The sequence below is a fragment of the Hemicordylus capensis genome, chromosome 7, assembly GCF_027244095.1.
Source record: "Hemicordylus capensis ecotype Gifberg chromosome 7, rHemCap1.1.pri, whole genome shotgun sequence".
Lineage (NCBI taxonomy): Eukaryota > Metazoa > Chordata > Lepidosauria > Squamata > Cordylidae > Hemicordylus > Hemicordylus capensis.
This window is the reverse complement of record NC_069663.1, coordinates 17654919-17682208: the sequence shown is the minus strand read 5'-3', so window position 1 is coordinate 17682208 and position 27290 is coordinate 17654919. Positions and strand designations below refer to the sequence as shown.

The following is a 27290-nucleotide window of genomic DNA, read 5'->3' as shown; positions in this document are numbered from 1 at the left end:
GAGCGCCCACAAAACCATGCTTGAAAATGTCCACCTCCTGAATGGCAGCCTTGGCAGAAAGGGAGGGATAAACAACAAGCGTTTTTCTTGGCAGAATTATTTGCTGGAGGAGAGAGGGGAACAATAGGGACATAGGAAGCTGCCTTATATGGAGCCAGACCACTGGATCATCTAGCTCAGTATCGCCTACACTGACTGGCAGTGGCTCTCCAAGGTTGCAGGCAGGAGTCTCTCCCGGCCCTAACTGGAGATGCTGCCAGGGACTGAACCTGGGACCTTCTGCATGCAAGCAGAGAGACGCTCTTACACTGAGCTATGGCGCCATCCTCACACATCCTCTGTTCTAGTTATGTGCTTCATAACTGCATTTTGAACAATCGCCTCCCACAAGACTCCCTTACCTCATAATTGCCCATTGTGGGAGTTTTCTTTCTTTCTTTCTTTTTATATTTCTATCCCGCTCTTCCTCCAAGGAGCCCAGAGCGGTGTACTACATACTTACGTTTCTCTTTCACAACAACCCTGTGAAGTAGGCTAGGCGGAGAGAGAAGTGACTGGCCCCGGGTCACCCAGCAAGTCTCGTGGCTGAATGGGGATTGGAACTCGGGTCTCCCCGGTCCTAGTCCAGCACTCTAACCACTACACCACGCTGGCTCTTTAGTCACTACAGTCCCACCTGTGTGGGTGGGGAGAGGGTCCCTCTAGCTGTCTCATTCTCTGTATCACTTCTTATGCGGTTTTGCCCTCCTGCATCTCCCAGCCTTCCGGCCGCTCAGAGGAAGGCACTGCTGAAAAACTCTCCTTCATTCCAACGCACCAGAGGCTAAGGGCGATCAGTGCCAAGAGCTATGACTCCATGCTTTGAAAAATCCAGGAGTCTGGCTGGTGCGTTCCAAGCAATGACCTTGGAGTTAGAGACATCCACAACGCTGAGATTTGGACTTGCCAGAGAGCGGGACAGACTCCTATACAGTTCTGAGTAAGGAGCTCCAGTGCCAAGAGGCGCTGCCAGTCTCACGTGAATATCGTTCAAGGGTAGAACTCCAAGCAATGGGAAGGGCATTAATATTAAGTGGCCAGTCGCAACACAGCTTCCCCCAGGTTTAAGGAGCTACTTAATGACGGGATTCTCATTCCTTTTAACTGCAAAGCAGATTCCCGAAGACTTAACAGCTAGCTATCAACTCTTCACAACAAGGACATCTGACATTACTTCCAATGTTAAATCTTCTTCTGCCTTCCCATAAGACCACAAAGATTCTACCTCATCAGATTTGAAGTCGGTTGGGGGGGTGGGGGATAGGAGCACTAGAAATACAGCTACAGAAAAAGGACAAAATCTGTTACCTTTGCATCCTGACTGGCAAGTCTACAGAGCACTTTCTAGTATCCACCACCTAGCAGTCCAGTCGAAGGCGCACGATCCTCAGGGGCCAAGAAGCGCAGACATTTACAAGTCCTCTACCTTCCTGGATTTCCTGCAGCTACCTGAAGCTGTTCTCCCAGCCAAACGAAGGAAGGCTTTCTGGGCCCTTAAGCTGTATGCAATTGTTTGGAATAATGGCCAACACGTACAAGAAGAATGTATGGGTGCCACTGAAAAACATCTCCATGGTAACTTAAAAACGATTAACTTTTGCTTGCCTGCCGAGCAGAGTAAAGTCTTGAATAGTCTGACTGCATTAATGGGAACAAAGGAAACTGGGGCAAGTGTCTGCAATTACGATTTCTGCTCTACCCATTGTAATGTTCATTGCCCTTGGCAAGGCAACTGGGGGTGGGGGGGGGCATCCTTTCTTAGGTCTCCTTTGCTTGGCAGGACCACAGTGCATCCCTGCCAGCTGGGACGGTGCCAAGGCAGAAACTCCACTCCTCTACATTCCAGATCTCCAGATAAAGCAGAAGACTGCTTCTGGCTCACCGTCTGTCCAGAGACCGTTAACTCTTTCAGAACTGCCACCCAGCTGCTGAACAAATATGACAAACATTTATATACTGTTTTCCAACACATGTTCTCAAAGCGGTTTTCATAGAGATAAACAAGTAAAAGGGCTCCCTGTCCCCAACAGGCTCACCATTGGGGGAAAAAAAACATAAGACAGACACCAGCAACAGCCACTAGAGGGATGCTGTGCTGGGGATGGAGAGGGCCAGGACCCAAGGGAACTTCTGCTCCACTCTGTTCCAGCAGCAGTTATTGTAAAACTGAACCCAAATAGCAAGGAATAAAGCTTGCAGATATAATCCAAAGGCACATTTGTTAAGATAATATTCACAGAGTTTCTGAGCATTTAACACTTACCTGTATGTATCTGCTAATTTATAAGAACAGCCCTGCTGGATCAGGCCCAAGGCCCATCTAGTCCAGCATCCTGTTTTACACAGCGGCCCACCATAAGCCTCTAAGACAAGCCTGCTCAACTTCGGCCCTCCTGCAGATGTTGGCCTACAATCCCCATAATCCCTGGCTATTGGCTGCTATGGCTGAGAATTATGGGAGTTGTAGTCCAAAAACACCTGGGGGGCCTAAGTTGAGCAGGCCTGCTCTAAGAAGACCACAGGCAAGAGGTGAAGGCATGCTAATAAGAAATGCCTTTCCAACTGCCTTTGGCTAATGATTTAATTTCATCCTCACTCTTTTAGACGCCAGAAACATCATCATTAAGATTGTTCTGGACATTTATCAAGTGCCTTGATAACCTGCACCATCAGATGAGAGAAGCAAGGGACAAACTAAGGCCTTAGTCAAATGTTTTGGTCACTCTTCAGATTTACCAGTAAGAGTCAGGATTTTCTGACATTTCCCATCAGCCTCCTGAAAAGCTGATTCACTGGAATTCTGATAGTTACCCTAATGCTAGTAACACAGATCCGAGTGAGGCTCATTGAAATGTAGACATTGATTCTGAACATCTGAGCTTCCTCTCACATCTAGTGGGAAAGTCTATCACTTGTCAGCATGAAATATCCGAAGCTGCTGGCTCCTCTGCGCCAAAGACAGACTAATGGATACCCTGCTCCTCTAGTGCTCAAAGCAGCAGGAGTGCTCCAAAGGGTTTCGTTGCCAATGAAGCCGAGTTCTTGGGGTGGTGATAGTAATTGAAATGTAAATTAAATCCACGTGCACAGAAAATAAGCACACACCTTGCTATCCAGTCGAGGCTTTCTCAAAGCTGTGCTACACAATATTAAGTTGAAGCATTAGAAGCAGCATCTGCAGATTGGCAGTAGCCTTGAAAAAGAAGCAAGTCCCTGTTCTCTGGCACACAGTACTTCACTGATTGAGAATGTGGTGGTGGTGGGAAGGATTTGAGGGAGGGCTAGGCCTCGCTTAGAGCAACTGCGGGGAGGCTGGGCCTTTCCTAATAAGGGGGAAAGCCCGGGAAAATCAAAACAGAAGGACCAATTCAGAGGGCTGGGCGGGAACTACACTCACAGCCACCAGCAGAAGAAGAGAACGCTTGGTTCTGTTTGCTTGTTCTGTCCCAAGAGTGCCCCGAGGAAGCAGCTGGGGTGAGAAGCTGCTGGGGAAATTAGTAGGCCACAGCCTGGAGGCAGGGCGGGAGACAATGCGAAGATCCTAGCCTGCAAGTAATAGGAAAGGGATCTGTTCAGTTAGATGTGTGACGGAAGATGTTTTCCTTTATTGTTGTATTGCTTTAATCTGAGTTGCCTGGTTAGTGAAGCTCTCTCTTTTACAATCCACTTTATGAAGAGACAATTGTCCTTATTGCATACTCTTTTCTTCCTATTAATCTAATAATAAACCCTTGAGGGTGAATGATGCTACTAATTGTGGACGATGAAAGCCATTTAATGGCACTAGAGAAAGATATGCTGTTCTGGTAGCTCCAGGTCTTAACACTCACATCAGTTTCAGAGGATAAATATAACTGAAGGAAGCCAGGATGGGTGCGCGGCTTGGGGAGTCAGTCGTGTGACTTGCCTCTGGGGGCCCCCAGACAACTGTCTCCCCTTGCCCTATTATAGTTATGCCCCTGCACCTCCCCAATTTCCAACATGAAAGAATTTGGAAAAAACCTAGTCTTGGATTCAGGTAATACAGCAGTTGTTCACCAAGTCCTGCCTATCACACTCCTAATGAAGAACTGCCCAAAGCAAGCTTCCATGAGCCAGAAGTCTGTAGAGACAAATCTCCATCTTCCTGGCTCTATGTTATTTCAGGGAGGTTGGAAGGCTGCCTTTTGTAGAGTGGAAGATGATGGGGCAGGCCGGCCTGCTACTATGGGTATGGTTAGGCAAAGACATGGATGAACAAGCTCTGCTCGTCACCCAAAATGATCTTACTTTAAAAAAACACCAAAAAACTGTTCAGCTATAATAAATTATTTTCCATTATAGCAATCAATGTAGCCAGCCCAGAGTTACCGATTCCCCTTTGATGTGGCAGGGCTGGAATTCGACTCTTACCTTTTGTTCCTGGGGGCTGCAAGTTGTCTCCAGTCAGCGAGCACCAGCCAACAGGGAAGATGTCACGAGAATCATAGCGGCACCAGTAATCAAAGGCCCCCCTCCAGCCATCAAAAGTGATGAGGACCTCAGAACCCCGCACCTCCCCAATGGTGGCTGGGCAGATGAAATGCGGGTTTTTCCTGTCTACAGCCTCCAGTTTCATCCCCATTTTAAAGAAGTTCTGGGATGGAGATGGCGGCTCCTAGTGGGAGGAAGGATCCAGAAGGAAGGCATGAGCTACAGTTCCACTAGCATGCATGCAAACACTTAAAAACCCCTGCTTTGGACTGCGGCACACCCGGAGTGGGGAACAGATATTTAATACATTCCTCTAAACTGAAAATTGCCCATATACCCTGCGGCTAGATGCAGCACAATGGTGCAACATCGCAAAATGGTGTGGAAAACTGTTTTCGTGTTTCCTTAGTGACGCTGAATTAAAGCCGTCCTCCTGTTGCATTGGGAAAGCAATTATCTTCTTTGTTCCTTAAGGTCTCCTTTCCTCTGGCTCTTGCCTCTTCTCTCAACTGATCCTACTTGCCTGGATGCAATTATCCCATACTCAGTCCAACTCTCTCATGATTTACCTTCATGGCATACATATGCTTTTCTCACATACCCTTACCCACAAAAGGTACTGTCACGCATAAGTTCCATATCAAAATTAGGGGCTCCACGCAAACACTTACTCCACTCTTTCACAGAATAAAAATAGAAATAGATGCTATCACAACCCCCTCTCTCACAGAGTGCTGTTAATCAGGAAGTATATTCCTTTACCTTAATATCCATCAGTGAAACAAAGCCTTCGTCCCAGTCTTTTCCACAGAAACTAAGGATGTTTAGTAGCCATGGGGGACTTCTAATTTGATAAAGGAACTGGTGCGAGGGGAGGAATATTTAACACTCTCCCTCTGTACTAAATCCTTTTTGATCTAAATTCCACCCCCAACCAAAAGCAATAGCCCTAAGGACAAAGGAAACACGGGTATCTGTACAGTGTCTGGACTCCGCCCCCCCATCCCCCAAAAAGCTCCAGTGAGGCCAACAGCAACTTGGGGATGGGATCTCTGTGGGATCTTGGACTGAAGAATGGCAGGTGTGTGGGGGGAACAGGATAAACACTCCAAGTACCACTCCCCCCATTAAATTAGCAGTCCTCCATGGCTACTGGGAACCCAGTTACAGATCTTCCATATCACATCTTCTTTGGCCCCAAGCAGTGTTCCCTCTAACAGGAATTGGCACTGCAGCTGGGGATGTTGGGAGTTGTAGTCAACAACATCTGGGAATCCGTTAGAGGGAACACTGGCCCCAAGTATAGACCAAATACTTTATCACACCAGATTAATCAAACAGGGAGTGTTGTAGGCCACAGATTAGAGTACCTTATGGAAAATCCGAACAGGAGCCATTTCTGCTCCATTCAGAGTCTTCAGGAGAAACATGGGCCAAGATGAAGCATTCAACCGAAACCCTAAAACAAAAAGAGATGAAAGCCATTGAAGCGTGGCACATCTTCTTTCCGGACCCGCCACCATCCCATTGTGAAATCACCTTGATGACACCATCGTAGCACTTGCATTCTCAAAGATCCAACCACTAAAAATTAAGGAATCCCTACTATGGAGATTCTAAGTCAAACAAAACAAAACAAAACAAAACAAAAAACCATCAGTACAACTCAATGGGCTGCTTCAATGTCACGTGAAACCTTGGTTAACACTAGGCTCCGAGCAACATCCCTGAGCCTCAAGAAAGCACATTCTCTTCTCCCACCCCACTTACGCACCGGCTTCTTATCTAAGTTAAAGTAAGTCAAGACTTGTCATGTAATCCAAACCCACCCATCTCATCTTATTCTAACCTACTTGATTTAAATAACCCGAGATCTGTGACTTACTTCAAACCCTGGGTACAGATCCCAGTCTATCTGAGGAAAGAAGGTTAGAATACGCCGAGATTGGTGGGCTATTTAAACTTAGATAGGAAGTAGATGCTTGAGTGGGGATGGGAAGGCGGAGTGTGTAATCCCAAGGCTCAGTGGCGTCACATCGAGCCAAGCACTAACTGAGGTTCTGCCTGCAACTGAGCCAGCCAGTTTGCATGCTGCGTGTCTGTAAGATTAAATCATGGTTTGTGTTCTTAACAGTGGCTAGTACAAACCATGGTTTTGCGTTGTGTCTGAATCCAACCTATGTGAACAGCTGTGTGTGTCTCAGGATTATACTTCCTGCCCTCTAGTGGAAGAAAGAGAAAACAGCACACCTTTCACTTTCTAAGACCATTACTTCCAAAATTGGCTGGGCCATAGCCAAGACCAACACGCAGGCCCAAAAACAGATATACAGGCACCAATAACTAAGTATTCATCCTCAAGATGACTTGGAAGAACCATTTTTAAGCGGTGCTCCCAGTTCTAGTGCCCACGCTTTAAGGAAAACATGGAAAAGTCAGAGAAGGAATCAGGAAGAATTCGCAAGATTATTCAAAAGGTTGGAAAGCAACCTTTCAGAGGTTGAAAAATGTGGTTGCCAGCAGCAGCAGCTTTGAAACTCCTTCTGGTGACTGCCTGTTTCTGAATGCCCAGCACAGACGTTCTCCAAACACACTAGAATAGGGGTGTCAAAACTCAACCAGGTGGGGGGAGGGGCTAGATTTGGTTCTAACACACCACTGAGGGGCTGCACATAGCGTATCGACATAGAATATTACATTATTATTGTTATTATTATTAATAATAATAATAATAATAATAATAATAATAATAATGTATCATAAAACAGTAATAAAATATGTATGTCAAATAAAGTAACATAAGCTAAAACGGAAATAAAATTCAATTTAAAAGTACACAAAATTATTTAATTAACAAATTTATGTTACACATGACAGAAATCAAAAGGAAATGATAAAATACAATTGCATTCCCAATTGATAAGCCATAATTTATCAAATCAGGCCAGAGGGTTAACTGCCCATAAGAACATAAGAGTCCATATAAGATACCTTTTAATGGCAGATTTCTGTTGTGGCCAAATACTGATAGGCTTGAAATGGTACCAACAGGAGGGAGCTTAGCTGATCTGTGTGGTGCACATCAGGTTACTATCTTCTCTTAAGTTCTGTAACTGTACATATGCAGCAGCTGACTGAGCCCAGGAAACAAGCGACAGCAGCAGGACGGAGACAATAGGATCCCCCCGCCCCAGTGGGGGGTAGTTCGAAGGCAACGGGGAGGGATACCTTTAAGGACTGAGGTGGGTGCACTCACCCAGGTACTTCTGGTCACTTCTGGTCTGAGGAGGCAATGGGGTGGCAGGGAGATATGCTGCCACCCTGCTGGACTCTTTTAAACTGCAGCACCAGTGGGGGAAACACAGCCGGCTGTGTGTGTATGAATGCACCCTCCCCCGTCCTTAAAGGTATCCCCCCCCCTTCGAACCGGTCGAACCACCAGTCTTTTGAACCTGTTCATGCACATCCCAAGGAGACAAGGTTTGTGCACATCCCAAGGACTACAGCCTCTGTGTCCAAATCCTGGCAACACAGGCTAGGGCCAGCTTTTAGTGAAAGTGTCCAGCAAGCCGTTCTTGGGATCTCGTATTTGCTACAGTTTCAGACTGGAGGGTATTAAAATGGCAGGATTTCATTCCACACTGGCCAGTTTTCCTTTTTAGCCATCAGGAATATAGAGAAGGCAATCCACCCAAGCACGATAAAGGAGAAAGGAGGCCTTTTATCAAAGGAGGGTTGCCAAGCAAGAAGGAGCTATGGACTGAATTGGTTTAGGGTTCACAGTGGTAATCAGCCCCGTCTACAACAAAAATGCACCTTTTGAGGATACAAATACTGAAAAGAATAGCCTGTATTCCAGGACAGAACATGGACACGATCCTTGGGGGAAACAAGGTCCCTACTCACCCAGAGGGGGCTGCAGCATCCCTCCATTCTTCTCACAGTTCCCAATGGGCTGGATTTCTGCAGAATCCACCAGCCGCCAAAAGTCATTCTTATTGTCACTGCCGTCCAGGCGCAATCGGAGACGGGCACCTGTCAGCCCCACCACAGTAGCAATGCAAGTGGAAGTAGTGTTTCTGGGGTCCTGGGCTTCGAGTTTCATGCTGATCTTGAATTCGTTGGTAGGTGGGGTGTACGACTAAGGGGGACAAGGCTCTCACAGTCAGACCTAGGACCAGAGGTGCACATTTGCTCCCCCTCCCAAACCCCTCCTCATTTCATGAATTGTTCCTGGCACCTGAAAGCCAAGAGGATCTGGATTTTCAAGATACACAATGAGTCGGTGGCAAGGCAAGGAACAATGAAAGATCCCAGCCCTTAACATAGTTAAACTCCCCTCCCAAAATGTCAGTTTTGCACCATTCTAAGTAAAACTTCCCTTCCAACCCTTCCTTTTGTTTAGAAAACAAGACCTTCATTGGAGATTTCCAAACAGAGGCCTGAAGGTTACCTGTCGGGGATGCTACAGTAGCTGGACTCAAAAGACCTTCAAGCAAGATGATCTATAAGTCTACTGTCCGCCACCCTCGGCCCAGGAGAGGATGAGGACGGCAATGGGCTCTTTCTACCTGAATAGGCACCAGCTCCTCTCCTGTTCCCGGCCTCGGAGCTGGCCTCTCAGTCCACCACTGCCTGCAAATGGCACTGGCCCCCTAGTTGCGGCGAGACTTTGCCGTCTGGAAGTGGCAAAACCCCTGCTAACTGAGCAAAGAGACACCTTTTAAAGTGGCGATTCTCTTAAACTTAGCAGGGGAAGAGCAACTGGCCCTAGCCAAGCCCAGCACAGCATTTCTCCAGTGGCTGTTGCTAGTGTCTGCCTTATGTTTCTTTTTAGACTGTGAGCCCTTTGGGGACAAGGGACCAGCTTCTTTATGTATTATTTATTTTCCTATGTAAACGGCTTTGAGAATTTTGTTGAAGAGTAGTATATAAATATTTGTTGTCGTCGTCGTCATAGTAGCCATCGTCTCACGAGAGTGGGGCCAGCTCTTGCGAGACCCAGCAATCTTGTGTGAACTGCCCCACATGCCAGGGGCTATATAAGACCAGCCTGGCCTAGGATGAGGGGCCAGTCAAGGATGAGAGCTGCCACGGAAATGAGCCCCAGTGACTCCTAAAGGGGGCAATTGGTAGCAGACACCCGCAGACCTGCCTGTGGAGCAATAAGCAGGCCTGGGAGACTGGCAAGCGCCAACAGCCCAGGCCGAGCACTCCGAGGCCACAGAAGGGGGGCAACTACACGCAACCCGCTTGGGACATGACGTCTGCTACTGAGTGCCTTTAGAAAGAAACAGGCAGAATCTTCCAATCCATACTCAAGAAAACTTGTCGCGCTTTGCGGCTCTTACACTCTTATCAGCACCATGCCTGCTTCCTTGTTCAGCTCCTCTTGAGGTCCCAAATCTTGATCTGGAGTCCTGCTGCACTCCCAGACCTCAGCTTCCTAACACCCCCGTTGCTTGCAGTAAATCCACATGTGTACACATTTTCTCAAGTCTCCATCCTTTCCTCCAGCTGCTCCATTTAACCGCTGCAGAACCACACTCCCATCTTCATGACAGCTGTTTTCACCAGAACGCATCTTAAAATTCTATCCAAACATGATGCCCAGGAGATTGCCTCTCAGCTCTGAGAGATGCAGCAAATTTTATGGAGCATAAATTCCATTAACTTTAGGTCTAATGAAGACTACACAAAGAAACTATATTGGTATATGCAATGAGCTAGATTTATACACAACCCAAATTGAGAGCCATCTGAAGTTATTGTTCACATGCACCTGCGAGCCAACTCCTATGACACACATCACCAGCTTTAGGGCGACTTTCCCCAGCTCTGTTCAGTCACACAGTGTATAACTGGATATTCTGCAACGGCTGCTCTTCCCCCACAAAGAGAAAACGCAGGAGTCTATTCCACACTTGGCCACAAGCTGACTAGCGTCTGGTCCTTCACCCCAACCCTTTTAAAGCATGGAATGCCCCCTTACCTGCTTGAAACAATGGGCAGGAGCTGGGATGGAACATGTCTCTTTCAAGTATTTGTCCCAGACGAAGTGACCTGTATAAAGAGGAGGGAGGGAGGGAGGAAGATTGCAATGGAAGCTTTGAGAACATCTCTGCAAAAGGGGTCTGCATCAGAATCCCAATGAAATATCTCGAACTGCACCCACTACTGCTGGTCAGTTCTCTCTCTTGTCCAGGATACTGGAAGACTTGCTGTCAAGATTCAGTGAGGGTGGCACAAGTGACCAGAGTGCTGATAGGATGCTTTGCACACAATTATTGTAGAACCCCTGCTAACTGAGCAAAGAGACACCTTTTAAAGTGGTGATTCTCTTATATTTAGCAGGGGGGAGCAACTGGCCCTATCCAACCCCAGCATATCAACCCTCCAGTGGCAGTTGCTGGTATCTGCCTTATGTTTCTCTTTAGATTGTGAGCCCTTTGGAGACGGGGGGCATTTTATTTATGTATTATTTATCCTTCTGCATAAACCGCTTTGAGGACTTTGGTTGAAGAGTGGTATATGCATATTCGTAGTAGTCATAGAATAACTAGCAGAAGGGGAGACAGCTAAATGCATTTATTGATCATATTTTAGTAAATCTTAAGCCAACAGCAAAGCTTTACACTCAAAGCCTAATCCAGGTTTTATGTATTTATTTCTTGCACTCTTTCCCCCTCTCCCCAAGCGCTCAGAGCAGTTTATGTATGGTTCCTAGGTGGTCTTCTATTCAAGTGGTTTTAAGAGCCAGAACTATTTAGTTTGCTTCGGCAGAAGAGCTGTGCTGGACAGCTGTGGCAAAACAGAGTGGATTATTACAAAGAACAGGGCTGCCTCTGGAAATGGCAGTCACATGCTGAATTCTCTCCCATCTTGAAGTCTAGCTCAGCTCCCTTAGGGCTCTGACATCATCATCGTGACATGCATTTACCCACCCGTCATGAGCAGTCAACGAGGTGGAGAGTGGCCAGGGAAATACATATGGTAGTAGCAGTGATGACAGTGGTAAGAACACTTTTCTCATGATTCAGGCAAGCCACTCTACTATTATCATTGCTGGGTAGAGCAGCTGTCATGCTGAGATGGCTTCTCAAAACTGCCTCCAGGTGATGGTTCTAATGTGTAGATCAGTTCCAAGGCTAACCAATAGACCCAGAGCTCTCTTACTACTCACTGAGAAAAGATTCGCTTTTGCTAGATGTTCTTCTAACACATTGAGGCCATTCACACAATCAAAAAATTGTGATTTGGGAGCTGTGCGTGCTCCCAATTTTTGGTTGTGTAAAAGCAATGTAGGAGGAAAACCTGGGTAGAAATTATTGTGTGGAAGCAAGGTACAAGGGAAACCTGGGTAGCTTTGCCTCCTACCTTGCTTCCACACCATCACTTCTACCCAGGTTTTCCTCCTACCTTGCTTCCACACAGTTGAAAAGTTGAGAGCACACACAGCTCCCAAAACTGAGTAGAACACAGTTTCAATTGTGTGAATGACCTCATTGACTCGAGAGTGTCCCAGACTGGTATTAATTTGGGAGGTATTCTCTAAAAAGGCTGCCTGCACAAGATAAGCAAGTGGCTTTACTCCAGCTCTTCCTTTCACTTCCTTTTATCTCTCATTTCTGTTTCTTCTTGAGGCCGTTTATAAATCACATTGTTAAAATTCAGACAAACTAGACACAAGTTGGCACAAGTAGTCCAGCTTCTACAGATAATGACTGGAGAGGCAAAAGATTATCTTGTCTTCTAACAGAGAAACGAATTAATCAGGGAGATGCAGCTGTGTAATGAAGAGGAGAACCTCATTACTTACATTCTCCAATATAAATCTAAGCTGAACCACAAAAATCCATTATTCTACCTATTTGTGCCCTCTTTATTTTGGGGCTGGCAGAAATAGCACCTCCTGTTCTTCTAAGAAGAATGGAACAATGGAGTGATTCGAGTCATACCTTGGTACTGAGAAGGAGGTTCTGACAGACGTCCATATTTGTGCTTTTTGCCATCTTTCCAGTCTATTGCTAAGACCAAAAGAGAGAAAGAAAATAACCCCCCAAACATTTAAGTGAACAATTAATCTACAACTCCATTTTCTCTTCATACATGAACAGTTATGGCCCATATTGCCCTCGATTTCATGATCAACCACAAGCAGTTTCAACTTATTTTTATTCATTCATTCATTCAATTTGTATACCGCCCTTCCAAAAATGGCTCAGGGAGGTTTACAACAAAAGAAAAACAATTAAAACCAGCTAACAATTTAAATCAAAACTATAAAAACAGAATAAAACCAATTAAACAATCAAACAGTTAAAAACCCTGGAAAACCAGGGCAAACATTTAAAACAATTTAAAACAGTTTACAACAATTTAAAAACCCTGGAAGGCCAGGCCAAACAGATAGGTTTTAAGGGCTCTCCTGAAAGACAATAATGAACTCAAATTATGGATTTCTGCCAGGAGTGCATTCCATAGCCCAGGAGCAGCTACAGAGAAGGCCCGCCTCTGAGTCGCCACCAGATGAACTGGTGGTAACTGGAGATGGACCTCCTCAGAAGACCTTAATGTGCGGTGGGGATCATGCAGAAGGAGGCACTCTCTAAGAGTGCTCACTTGCAACTTATGGTGTAAGTGACAGAATTCCATTCCACTGGAAACAGAACCGAGTTTCTGAATACTGATAAAAGGTTCCTGCATTTCCTCACAAAAAGGGAGAATAAAGTGAGACAAAGGGGAACTGAAACAGATACAATGAAAGCTACATACTGGGGACATCTAAAGAAACACAGTAGCATAGCACAGTGTTTGAACACGCATTAACTCTAGGAGCCAAATACCTGCTAACTGGGCAAAGATGAACCTTTTAAACATGGTGATTCTCTTTATTTGGTGGGGGAGAGCAACTGGCCCTATCCAACCCCAGCACAGTACCCCTCCAGTGACTGTTGCTTTAACACTGGTGTCTTATCTTATGCTTCTTTTTAGACTGTGAGCCCTTTGGGGACAGGGATCCATCTTATTTATTTTTCTCTCTATGTAAACCACTTTTGAAACTTTTGTTGAAAACCAGTATATAGATTGCTGTTGTTGCTTTACCATTAGCTGCCATTATTAAACTTTCAGTAGAGAAAAAGAGACACAAGGAGAGAAAACTGCAGAAACTCAGGGAGTGTTTACCTGGGACAAATGACAGCCTAAAAACCCCCTTCATATGCTTTCTAGAAAGCCATCTGCATGGAGAGGAAGCTGCCTGGCTCGTAAGCACAGGTGCTGGTTTCGAAGTAAGATGCATACTACCACTACTACTACTACTATATCGTGTTCATAATCAGCAGTCACAATGGTTGCACTGGCTGGAGGGCTCAGACTGCACGAAGCACATGAACACAAGGCTGGAATCAATGCTGGGGCCACCACACTGTTGACCGGCCAACCAGCGTCTTTGTTGCAGGCTCTCCCAGCTGCCGCTCAGTATGCTCACACACGAGCTTCTGGTTTCCCCCTCGTTTGCTTTCACTGTATTAGACAAGTGGTGCTAGAGCAGGGGTGCACAACTCAAATACCCCAGTGGGCCAGAACCAACCATGACTTAGTGGGTGGGGGCCAAGGTAAGGGTTCAGCACATGAATGGTTACCTTAAAATTAATTATTAAATAGATATGAAAGCAATTATTAATTACTCATTAAAATAGTAATGGAAGCAATTGTGAGCTAAGCACAGCATGAGGAGAGAAGAGGAGGCTGCTAGCAACCGTTTTCCCTCTCTGCCCTTCAAGCACTGTCAGAGCTTAATTTTGAAAGGGGGCTGACCCCCATCAGGGCCATGGGGCAAGGCAGCACTTTGCCCCTCACCCTCAGGCACCACAAAACTATGGGCCCACTCCTGGGGCCAGCAAAAAAGTCCCCATGGGCCAGATCCTGCTCCTGGGCCTGATGTTGTGCAGGGCTGGGCTGTGCTAGAGAGAGGCTAACTCTCCTGTAGGATGGGCAGAGGGAGATGAAAAAAAGCATTGCATGGAAGCTGAAAAGGGGTGGCGGGAGGAAACATTAAGACAAGTCAAACACGGAAGTTTCCTGCAACAACGACGGTTCATTGCGCGGCAGATGTAGATAAACTGTGAAAGATACTGCCTTCTTCACTGGAAGCCTCTTCCTTGCCCTATATTGCTAGTTAAGTACTCACTGGAGGGGGGAAAGCGAAGGAAAAGAAATACAGCTTTAAAGAAAAACGGCCTTAAATGCTTACGCCGCAGACAGCCTGGGAAAGCTTATGCTTTAGTTGCACGCTGTACACAAGTCCTATGGAGTGCTTCCTGTTCCTGAAATCACAATTGCCTTGCAGTGGGAGGGAGGGAGGAGAGATTATGGCCACTAGAGGGACGTGCCATGAGGTAGGCTGGTTGTTGGTTTCATGCCTCATTAAAGGGGAGGATGCATCTGCCAGGACTGCACTGGCTTGCACCATGCTGGGAGTATAAGCAGATGGTGCCAAAGCAGCGGCACAGGATCGTAGGAGCTCCCTTCAGCTGGCCTTGCCTGTTAACAGGACGGCAAGCTAGGCTCCCCTTGGAACAAGACTGAGAGAGAAAGTTCATCTGTGTGTCACAATGGAGAGAGAGTGACGGAGGTAAACATGCAGCCTACTACTAAGCAACAATGTCAAAGTAATGGCATTGTTATTAGTAAGAATAAACAAACCTTCATGAAGATGCAAGGCACTTTACAGAGCAACACGAGCAAGGGAGAGACCCCTCCTCAAGAAGCTTGCCTTCTTCGAAGGCAGAACTGCAACATTACATGCAGTTCAATTATTCTTTTTACATTTCACAAAATGCAGTAACCGAGGCTGCAATTTGAAGACGACTGGAATTTCAAAATCTCATTTGGTTTCACTTTTAAATTTCTGGATGAATGCATTCTTTAAAAACCAGAAAGAAAGAACCCAGAAAGATGGTAACGTCAGGAGCAACTATGTGCTATGAGTTTTTTCATTATTCTTTTTACAACCTTTTTACATTTTACAAAATGCAATCACTGAGGCTGCAACTTGAAGAGGAAAATGCCGCCTAATAGCAATGTTTTCCTTGTGCCCTGTTTTTCTGCTGAGAATCACCTCTCCCTGAGCCACTTTTACCTTCACTGGGAAAAGTTCTGGGTACCTTTTCCCTAATAGGGGCAGAAGCAGCGGGAAAGGGACTTTCAGCTAGAAAACAGCCGAAGGAGGGAATCCTCCTCCCCACCCATATTGGTCTTCCCCTTCAATTTGTAGCTTAGGTTGCTGCATTTTAAAACACACCCCAAAAATAGTACATAAAAAGGATCATGGAGCGACACATTACACGTAGCTACTCCCCAACCTACCTTTTCTCTCTCTTTTTTAAAAGCGTGGATGGGGACACAGCCCAAAATCTAATGCTGAGGCTCAAGGAATTCTCATCACCTGCCCCATCCCTAACCACATGGCTGCCTAATATTTACTTAAGTGTAATGCACACACATACACCCACACACCCTGAATACTCTTTCTCCTCCTCTGTGTACAACCCCACAGCAACTGCCTTCAGATTATCAAATCATATCAAACTTGTTCATTATCTTCTCCAAGAGCTTGGGTTTGGAGACATCAAATGAACTTAGCTCGGAAAACAATTTCTCACATCAACCTCAGATCTTCACAAGGATAAAATAGATTGAGAAGCTATGTTTACATTTGAAGGGGATGCTCACACTGCCATGCTCAATGCTGTCTAGCCATGCAGGACATATTCTTTGGGAAGATATGTTCTATGAATATTCAAGTTTGCAGGGTCCTTCATCAGAAAGCAGGGATGCTCAACTTCGGCCCTCCTGCAGATGTTGACCTACAACTCCCATAATCCCTGGCTACTGGCCACTGTGGCTGTGGATTATGGGAGTTGTAGTCCAAAAACAGCTGAGGGGGGGCTACGTTGAGCAGGCCTGCCATAGAGCATGGTGCAGTGGTTAGAGTGTTGGACTAGGATTTGGGAAACCCAAATTCAAATCCTCACTCAGCCATGAAACTCACTGGGTGACTCTGGGCCAGGCCTTTCTCTCTCAGCCTAACCTACAACACAGGGTTGTTGTGAGTATAAACATAACCATGTACATCTCTCCGGGCTGCTTGACAGAAGAGCAGAATACAAATGTAAAAATAAAGATGTAATTCTGTATGAATTTATTTCAGAGGAGGACCCCTGTAGCAACAGACACATGCATTCATTATGCACACTGAACGACAGATTTCTATTAGGAATTTTTGCATTCTCTAAAACAGGCCTGCTTGCATGCAGAATAGGAGGACAACAGAAATGCTTTATATGGATCCATGATGTAAAAGATTAAAAGGAAACCCACCCTGCTCTCTCCCCAAGTCTGGATGCTTATCTATGGGACGGGACCTAAGGTCTAAAAAAAGTCCACAATCCTACTTCTCTAGGCCTTTAAAAAAAGCATCTACTACTGCTACATCAAGCATCTGTATCCTTTTGTCTCTGGTTCTATTAATGCTCATGTAATTATTTCTCAATACACTTACAGATAACTCAAGGATTTATCCTCATGGCTGTTTCTTTGGGCTGAGCATTCGTACTTACCTTTCTGAGGGCTTGGCTTCCGCATTATACTGCTTGTTGAAGGTCCTCACCCTGGAACTGGCTGAAGTTCACTAATCTGAAGTCGTCTAGGGTAGAAAAAATGGGAATGAATATGAAATTCCTGAGGGGAGGGGGGGCTCCACAATTTTATACAAACAGCACACAGGAAAGCAAGTTCCCTTTCATTCCAAATGTAATGTCAAATACCAACTGCAAATGTTTTATAAAAAAATATAGCTCATGCCTCAAAATATTATGATTGACTTAAAAACAAAATTTCTCCCTTTTTCTTTTAAATAAAAGAAACTGCATTAACGTAATATGACCCATTTCTGAGGTTTCACAACACACAGCAATAAGGCTTTCAAGTTATGAATGTTAGAAATGCAGCTTTTCAATGGAAATTGCACCGTTTCCAGTGAGATTTGCAATAAAAATAAACTAACAACCCTCTGGAACAAGCAAGGAGCCAACCTCTTGATAAACACAGTCTGCTCACTTCAAGGACTCCATTCTTTTAATTATCAGGATCAAACTTCTCTCTCTAATATCCCTGCAACTTTAAATTTAACAGCTGAGATTGACAGCAGAATAAATTAACAAGAGCAGCATATGCCTGCTTTTATACATCAGATCCCAAGTGGGTTTTTGCTCTTGGCCACTGACAAAGAGGCAAACAGACCTGAAAATTAAGCATACTGTATGTGAAAAGGCGGGGTGTGTGTGTTTGTGTGTGTGTTTGGGGTTTAGACTAGAAGAACTAGTGAAGTTACAGTAAGCAGCCATTTGGATTTTGAATAAAACATATTATTTCTGTCTCCACCCCTTGTTTTGTCATAGACATTTATTTATTTGCAACCTGATCCTATATCATTCACACACAAAAACTGTGTTCTACCCGGGTTTGGGAGCTATGCGTGCTCCCAATTTTCACTTGTGTGGAAGCAAGGTAGGAGGGAAACCTGACCCATCTCCCTGACCCTGCAGAGAAGGTTTGCCTTCCCAGCAAGACCTTCTGAGTTGCTCCCTTCTGACTACAGGCCTTCTCCTAACATAGCAAAATAGCAGGGGGTGATGGAAGGCAGAAGAGGGCAAAGAACATCTGGCAGGCAACCTAGACGGGCTCTGAGCACACACACATGCCAGAAGGCAGCAGTTAGGGGAGCAGAAGTGCCTGGCCTACTGAGAAGTCTCCTGGCTGAGTGCTTCGCAAGTCAGAGGCAAGCGTAGGGAAGGTGAGCATGTGAAGGTACTGGGGGACGGAGTGGTGGTGGTGGTGGTGGAGAAAGACGCTTATTTTGGAACATACAGAGGAAAGAGGGGTCCCTGAAATAGCTGAAGATTATAAAGGCACTCAAAGAAAGCAGCAAAAGGTCTTGGCTGCTCTCCTTCAGTCTTGTTATTCATGCCAAAGAATGCATGTTTGGAACAGAGGACAAGACACAGGAGTAATGAACCTGAATAAGTTCTAAGGAAACTTGTTCCCTGAGCCAGCAACTAAATCCACACGTTTGCATCATTTAGCCCCCTTCTCCCACTACCATTATTTAAATCCTTCTACGCACTAGATACATGCATAACGCATTAGAGGAAGCACTGTGCTGTCTCTGCTCTTCCGATGCTCAACGGGACAGCACCAAATAGTTCCATGAATTGGAACAGTTCACTAGATACTGTCATCGTGGAGCTGTAGGAGCCTCATGCAGTCTCTGGCACAGCGTCAGATGTTCCAACCGTAGAGCAGCGTCGTGTATTTTTTTGAATGGGAGAAGAGTTAACAGCTACGCATACTTGCTCGGTCACAGTGGCATGGCAGTGCCAGGAAAACTAAACCGTGAAAAGATTTCTGGACTGCTCACACTGTTGCAGGCACAAGGGCTGCAGCAGGTGCCAACATTTGGGATGAATACACAAGAGGCTGGGATGAATGACACAGGCGAGGCCACCTTCAGCCTCAGAGGCACGATGCCTCTCAATACCACATGCAGGGGAACAACAGCAAGACGGAGGGCATGCCCTCACCTCTTGCCTGTGGGCTTCCCGGAGGCACCTGGTGGGCCATTGTGCGAAACAGGATGCTGGACTAGATAGGGCCGGATCCAGCAGGGCTGTTCTTATGAGGCAACAGCCTCACGGAGAGGGTGTGTAAATGTAGATTATTCTGAGGTCTTCTAAAAGGCACTGTGAGCACTGACCATTTTCAGCGGCATTTTAGAAACCAAAAGAAGAACTAAAGGCTAATGAGCGCCAAAGATAATATGCTGCCTCCCCCACATACATCACAGCACCTCTATAAATACGCCGTTAAATAGGTCTTGACAGTTTGTCTAATTCAGAGGTGAAGAAAACAATTTCCCCCAATCTTCTTGTATTAAAACAGTAACACAATAAGGGATTCTAGAAAAGGGGGCTTAAGAACATAAGAACAGCCCTGCTGGATCAGGCCCAAGGTCTATCTAGTCCAAAATCCTGTTTCATACAGTGGTCCACCAGATGCCTCGGGGAACTTCTTTGATCACCGAGATTGCATTTACTTCACCCCAGAAGTACCCTAGAAGGCCCATATTTTTAAAGGCATACACAATACCTATGTAATACACATCATCAGTTTATATCAACTAGACAGATGGTCTTCACTAGAATCACAAAAAGTCTGATTGGGAAATAAGAAAGCACGCCCTAGGAATGCCTGTTCCTGGAGAGCAACAGCAGAAGAGGTCTATAAGTAGCATGCCCTTCTTATGGGCTTCCCAGAGGCACCAGTGGTTAGCCACTGTGGGAAGCAGGATGCTGGACTAAATTGACCTTTGGTTTGATCCAGTGGGGCTCTTTCTTTTGAGTTTGCTAGAAGCAAAACTGCAATGTCAGCTCTACTTTTAACCACCTCCCCACCCCCCGCCTTTCTCTGCAGCATAGAAGAAGACAGTTAATCAGAGAAGTCCACATAACTGTTTTGCTTTTAGCAACTCATTTAAGAATATAAGAATGGGAAGCCCACAAGAAGGGAATGCAGGCAATAGATGTTCCCCACTGCTGCTCTCCAGCTAGTGGTATTCATTGGCATACTGCCACTGAACATGGACGTTCTACTTAGCCATCACGGTTAGCAGCCACTTGGTAGCTCTCTCCTTCTCATTTTAAAGCCATCTAAGTAAGCAGAGATCACTGCACCTTGTAATCTATCTTTCAGCTTCCCTTTCTGTAGGTGGGTCACCTACAGCATGGATGTCATAAGCAACACGGGCCATATAAGCGCCCACAAGCCTAGCTATGGCAAAAACATCAGGCACGCACACTTCCAGCTGTCTTTCTAGTACTGTGTTGCTGCCTCCTCCCTAACTCAGCAAACTTGAGACAAAGTCACCCCAAAGCACAGAGGCAGGAGTGCACACCGGAGCAACGCACACATTTACTTCAGGCTTGATATGGCACATGTGGCAAATAGGGCTGGCTCTCACTGAAGACACAGGCACTTTTTACAACTGCTGATTCAGCACATGCTTAATTCTCCCCTTAAAATGAAGGGGGCTTAAAAGTGCATTGAATGTATCGTGTAATGGCCAGCGAATTCTTGAGTTTCCTAGCATTTCAAAGAACGCTTCGCTTTCTCGCAGTCATGAACACAAGAATATAATTACAGCCGCCCATGAATCAGAGCAACAGTGTATCCAGTCCAGCATCCTGTTCCTCACAGCGGTCAGCCAAACACTTCCAGGAAACCATCAGCAGGACAGGGAACCGGACTCCGCGGTTGTCTTCCAGCAACTGGCATTCAGTGGCACTCCTCTGGCCCTGGAGATTCCATTTGGCTGCCATGGCCATGGCTAGTAGTGGCAGGCGGACCTCTCCTTGAGTGTGTCTAAATCAGGGGTGCCCAACCCAAATGCCCTGGTGGCCTGGAACCAACCATAACCTGGTGTGCAGGGGGTCAATTTCCAGCACATAAGTTATTACATTAAAGTTAATTATTAAAAATATGAGAAAGTGAGGGGGCATAGGGCTGGAGTCAGGGGGAAAGCTGAGGGGAAAGAGGGGTGGTGTCAGTGGGTTCGGGCTCAGGGGTGGGGGGCAATTGGTCTCAAGTGGCCAACTGCATTGAGCCACTACTGCTCATTAGGAGGACAGACCAAAAACTCTTCATGGCTCCTGCTGCTGCTGCGGGATATTCCTACCTGTGGGCAATCAGGAAAGTCCCTATGGGCCGGATCTGACCCTTGGACCGTATGTTGTGCAGGCCTGGTCTAAAGCAAGGGTAGGCAACCTTGGCTGCTGTTGAACTATAACTCCCAGTTTATTATGGTTGGGGATACTGGAAGTTGTAGTCCAAGAGTATTGCCTACACCTGGCCTTTTTTAACACCAAGCAAGGCAGTGGCCATCACTAGATCTGGTGGCAGTGAATTCCATATACTAATTATGGGCTGCATGAAAAAGTACTCTCATTTGCATGGTGACACTGACCGGGGCTGTAGGGAGGCATGCTGCAGCCCCATGCACCTGCTTTTTGTGAGAGCGCCAGGGCTGGCAGGTAGACGGTGCCTCCCCTGCCCCTTAAAGAACACCCCCACCTCCGCCCTCTGAACCGGGCTTGAACACTGGTTGACAGAACCAGTTCGGCACTCCTAGAACGCATCCGTGTTCCGTGCACATCCCTACCTCTTACACCAGAACTCTAGAACCGCGCGCAGAGTGTAGAATCAGGGTTTCAAATCTCTTCACATCCCTAGCTTCTTTCTCCACATCTACTTGCACTAAAACTCTAGGATATAAAATCTTCCCACCTCTTCTACGGATACAAATACGACAAATATTTATATAATGTTTTTCAACAGAAGTTCCCAAAGCGGTTTGCATAGATATAATAGTTAATTAAATAAAATGGCTCCCTGTCTCCAAAGGGCTCACAATAAAAAAAGAAACATAAGCTAGACACCAGCAACAGCCATTGGAGGGATGCTGTGCTGGGGATGGAAAGGTTGCTCTCCTCCTGTTAAAAAGGAGAATCATCACTTTTAAAAGGTGCCTCTTTGCTCAGTTAGCAGGGGACTGTACTGTGGCTATACTGTGCAATATCGGTATACAGTATTTTGTGAGTAACTTCTTCTCCAACTCTATCAACTGCAAAACTTGTGCACATCCCTATACAAACTGCAAGAGTTCTTTGCAGGCCTCCTCTAGTTCTTCCCAATTCAGATCTGTATAATTTTTACTCCTCCCCAAGTGGTTCTACATATTCTTAAGAGACCATCCACAAGCTGTAAATGCAGCAGTGTCCAAATATCTTCTTCCAGTTTCTATGAGCAAGAGTGAGGACGGATTTGTCTTCTTTCACCTCATCGTACAATCTTGCATACCGGAACAACAATCTCAACCGGGCAAGAAAGCTTTTGTAAACTGGTTGGGCTTTTTTCCAGGCCCTCCAGGTGTCACAATTGGTTAAGCAAGTTACGTGTGGGCAGGAAGCCTATTAAGTTTTGTGGGCTTATTTGCAAAGCTGTCATATCACATCTTTAATAATGTGTAGGATCAGAACTGGGCACAGATCCAACCGGTCATTTCAGCTCAAACGCTAATCCTAGATCCAAAGATTCCTCAAAAGAGCTTCATTTAAACTGGGGCTCGGCTTTGGTGCCACTTTTCAGCACCAGGCTCAACCCTGGCATATATTTAAAAAGCAGTGCCTCTGGGGATAGGAAGCAACTTTTCTCACCATGTCAACAGAGAAAGGGATTAAGGGTTAAGGCTTCCATGGCAAAGGGCCTGTCTTGCAGGGAATTTGAACCCAGACAATTTTCTTTTTAGAAATTACTCACAACTGGAACAAGAGCTTTTCTTCAAAATCTCTAAGGATGACAATTCTACAACCTTTCTAGGCAAACTACACTTAAATTGGGAAGCTTTTCCTATTATATAACAAAAAAAATCTGTTTTGCTTACTCTTTCTTCCTGTATTGTGCTCAAAAGGCCATAACAACAATTGTTCCTTCTCTTCTTTCATACTGGAATTACAGGGTTCTAGGTGAGTATTTAGATCTTTGTAAGCTGGCATCTCAGAATGCTGAGGGGGACATAGAGCAGCTGAGAGGTGTGATTCTGAGGAAAAAACCCCAAAAATGATCAGGAGGAAAGGGTTAGTTGCACCCCTTCCCCTCTCACCAACGCTCCACTCAAAACTGCGGTCTCCAACATTTCTACCCTGTATTTTAGAAAACATTTGGCACAATCTTAACCATATAGCTTATTGGCTACCATGTATATAATCAAAGATGGCTCAGCAATGCAACAGTGCATAATATAGCATACGCACCTAATGGCACAGCAGGAAATTACTTGTCTAGCAAGCATGAGGTTGCTGGTTCGAATCCCCGCTGGTATGTTTCCCAGACTATGGGGGACACCTATATTGGGCAGCAACGATACAGGAAGATGCTGTAAGGCATCATCTCATACTGCGCAGCAGATGGCAATGGTAAACCCCTCCGGTATTCTACCAAAGAAAAACCACAGAGCTCTGTGGTCACCAAGATTAGACAACGACTCGATGGCACACTTTACCTTTATTAAACTGCACAAGACTGAATGAGATATCTATCCATTCAGATACTCTCATTCCAGCACATCCAGTTACCTTATTCAGATGGATGGCCCTCTCCAAGCTTCCCCAATAAATGTTCTTAGACAAAATCTTAGTCGTAAAAGTACAGAGATCAGATCATACTTATCTGATAGGCGAGGGAAGATTCTACAGTCAAGCAATTCACCACCAACACAGACAAAATACATGTCTAAGGCCCAAACATTGAGAACCAAAGCGACAACTAAAACAAGCCTATTTTAGACTACAGTGTGCACATTAGTACAATTATTTCTCCAGGTTATATTTAAGAGTCCAACTTATACATCAATCCCAAAATCACTAATGTGGAAATGAAACCCCTCTTTCTTCAGTGGGACTCAGCTGCTTTTAAAAACTTTACTTTGAACTTGAATGTGTTCTCAAAGGAAACAATGCAGTTAATTCACATGATGACTTTAACATAGTTTTGATGTCAGTTTGTTTTTAAGTCATTAACAAATAACTACATTAAACTTATGAAGTAATGGATTTAAAAAAATCAGATTCCCAAAGTTTAAACACTTAAATACTGAATAGCAGAAGACTTATGCCGTAGCAGATTACATTTCAGTACTGCGAGAAAACTTTATATAATATGCGCATATTCTCATAATCCCAAATAATATATGTATACACCAGGCAACAGTTATATTCATGTCCAGCATATATTCAAACACAAATTGTTAAATGGTTTTCTAAATTCTGTAAATAATAATAATAATAATAATAATGTCACTTTTCAACAATAAGTTCACAAAGCTTTTCAATAAAAAGTTCACAGTATGAGAAAATGGTTCCTTGTTCAAAAGAGGCACAAAATCCAAAAAGAAAAATAAGGGAGACACCAACATACAGCCACTGGAGAGATGTTGTCCTCCTGTTAAATATGAGAGAACCACCACTTTGAAAAGTGCTTCTTCACTCAGTTAGCAGGGGTCATTGCACTACCTTTATACAGAATGAAATCTAATTTATTCCAATAGTACCTGCATCCCCAAAGCATATTTTGGATCAGGATGTCAGATCCTGGTGAGCAACACGTCGCAGGGTCATCAGAACAACAGTCAAGGATGGCATGCCACTGATTGTGCTTGTCTACCAATAATAAAGCATCATTTCTGTTTTACCAGAAACTCAGTGGATAACGATATTCCTAACCCAGCCCACATCCACGTGCCACCATGCCATTCTCCTACAGCCTCACTCATTATTGCAACCAGAGGAGGCGGCAGTAGTGAAACAAGTCAAAATGCATAAGGGATAATGCCCGACTAATCCTAACCTAAAACACATTACAGAGCTAAGGTGGAAGGGGGCTGGGTTAGAGAGGGAAACTATGAAGAAGTGTGCTTTTGACAGCTCTCTGTATTTGACAGCTGTCTGTCTATAAGAGCCACAAATATTTCTCAGGGAAAATTCCCTATCGGCCTGCCATGCCGAGGGGCAAGCGAAGGAGGGAGGAGCCTGGTTAACAGATCTCAATATTCTGGAACAGAATATTAGAAAGGTAGCCTAGAAATCTTTTTAAACAAACAAATCAGAACAGCCCAGCTGGATCAGGCCAAAGGTTCACCTAGCCCAGCGCCATGTTATACTAACAGCAGCCAGAAAGCCCAAAACAGCAAAGTCTGGGGGCATCAGCCCTCCCCACTGACGGCCCCCTCGGCACAGGTACACTGCCTCTGAACATGGAAGCTCCACAGAGCCACGGCGAGATGAGCAGCTATGGATCGATTTCTCCTCCATGCAACTGTCTAATGCCCTTTTAAAGGCAGCAGCGGTGGCCACCACACTGCGTGGGCTGGGAATTCCACATACCCATTGGGGGGCCATGCAAGAGGATTCTCCAGAGAGGGGGGCCTGTGCGCAAGCAGGGAGAAGGAGAGAGAAAAGGAAGGAAGGCAGAGGAAGGAAGAGAAGGGCAGGCCGCTCCATATACTGGAATCTATATCTATAGATCTTAAAAATGCTAGTGATGAAAAGGGAGGAGGAGGAGGAGGAGGAAGAGGAAGAGGAAGAAGAAGAGCAGCAGCAGCCTCCCCCAACACAAGGCCCCCATTCAGGCCTGCAAGGGGAGCAGCAGCAGCATCACCCACCGACCCCACAGCACATTATACCCCCCCTCCCGCCATCCATTCCCACCCCATCCCCACGGAGGCAGCTCAGTGGGCCTGACCCTGCCCCGCCACACAGGCCAGAGAGGAGGGTCCCAGAGATGCTCCCCCGCCGCCACGCAGGGCAGACCGTGGTGGAGGGGGAAAGACTGAGGCGGGGGCCAGCCCCGAGGTCAGTCCGCCGGGACGGGCTCGGCGGCGGCGGCGGCTGCTGCTCGTGCTGCCCCTGGTGGGGCCGGGCCGGGCCGGGTCTGCGCTGGGAGGAAGGAGGAGGAGGAGGAGGAGGAGGCCCCCTTCAGCTGCCACCAGGCAGGCCGCCGTGCCCGGCTCCCGACCCTCCCTCTCCTCCTGCCGGGGCAGGCCTGGCCGCTGGCCGCCGGCTGCCGCTCCAAGGGCCCCGGGCCCTCCCGCCTCGCCCGCTCACCTGCTGCGGCCGCGCGCCCCGGCCGGGCTCCCCTCACTCCTCGGCGGCGGCCGCCACCCCTGCCGCCGCTGCTGCCGCCTCTCCCTCCGCCACCGTTATTGCCGCCGCCATGTTCGGAAGCGCCTCCTGTGAGGAGGAGGAGGAGGTGGTGGTGGCGGCGGCCGCGGCGGCGGCGAAGCGCAGGGAGGGAAGGAGGGAGCCTGCCCGGCTCGGCCCAGCAGAGCTGCGCCGCCCCCTGCCGCCCGCCCGCGGAGGAGGAGGCGAGGAGGACGCCGCGCCGGGGCGGGAAGCCCAGCCTCCTGTCAGCCAGGCGCGGGAAAGGCTCGCTTCCCTCGCGCGGCGCTGGTGGGCCGCCGACTCTGCGCGCCCAGCCGCCGCCGCCGCAGGAGGCCTTGCCAGAGCCCAGTTTTGCCCTGTTCCCCTCATCAGCATCATCACCCGCACTCCAGCCGGGGGGCTGCTGCGCCGACGTCCCCCGTAGTCGCACAGACCCACACACAGGACGCCGCCCGCCACAGTCGCACCGCTCCCCGCGGCGATGACAGGGCTCCCGCCCCCCCCCTCCGACCCACGAGGGTTGCCGACTCTCTCTGGGGGAGAAGCTGTTCCTGGAGGAGATCCTCCTTCCCCGCGCACCTCACCCCCACACCCGCCACAATACTAATTTCAAGATAATAAAGAATAAGAATAAAACAATCCAAGAGTCACACTGGCGACTGGTGCCGGTTCCTGCCGGGCCGGGCCATTCTGCTTCCCGCTACCCCAACATCTAGCCCGCTAGTGCTGTTTATCTGCCCTCTGGAATAAAAAACCGAGAACAAACTAAAAGCTTGGGGAACAAACTCAACGCCGGTCTATACATCTATCCTATTTGACAACGGAGCATTCTCTTTTTGCTGAGTACTCTGTCAGTCTCCAATAAAGCACTATCCCTGTTCACACGTTACATTCAATGCGCATCCCATCTGGACAGTGTTCACACTCTGTGTGTGTGTGTGTGTGTGTGTGTATACATGTATGTAT

The 27290-nt window shown here is 46.6% G+C and overlaps 1 protein-coding gene across 8 annotated transcripts in view; it reads right to left on the bottom strand.

Annotated features, from left to right (window-relative positions):
- The window catches only part of SCMH1 (Scm polycomb group protein homolog 1), a 49359-nt gene extending 22531 nt beyond the window's left edge, over positions 1-26828 (bottom strand). For 2 of the 8 annotated variants that reach the window (XM_053267139.1, XM_053267138.1), the window contains exons 1-7: positions 26268-26681; positions 17115-17200; positions 12450-12518; positions 10484-10554; positions 8398-8632; positions 5862-5950; positions 4432-4675 (exon numbers count right to left, since the gene is read on the bottom strand). In XM_053267139.1, coding sequence (XP_053123114.1) covers positions 4432-4675; positions 5862-5950; positions 8398-8632; positions 10484-10554; positions 12450-12518; positions 17115-17139 — 733 coding nt within the window. In that variant the 5' untranslated portion in view covers positions 17140-17200; positions 26268-26681. The other 6 variants (XM_053267137.1, XM_053267136.1, XM_053267141.1 and 3 more) reach the window with 6 other exon arrangements.
- Positions 26829-27290: the final 462 nt, after the last annotated feature.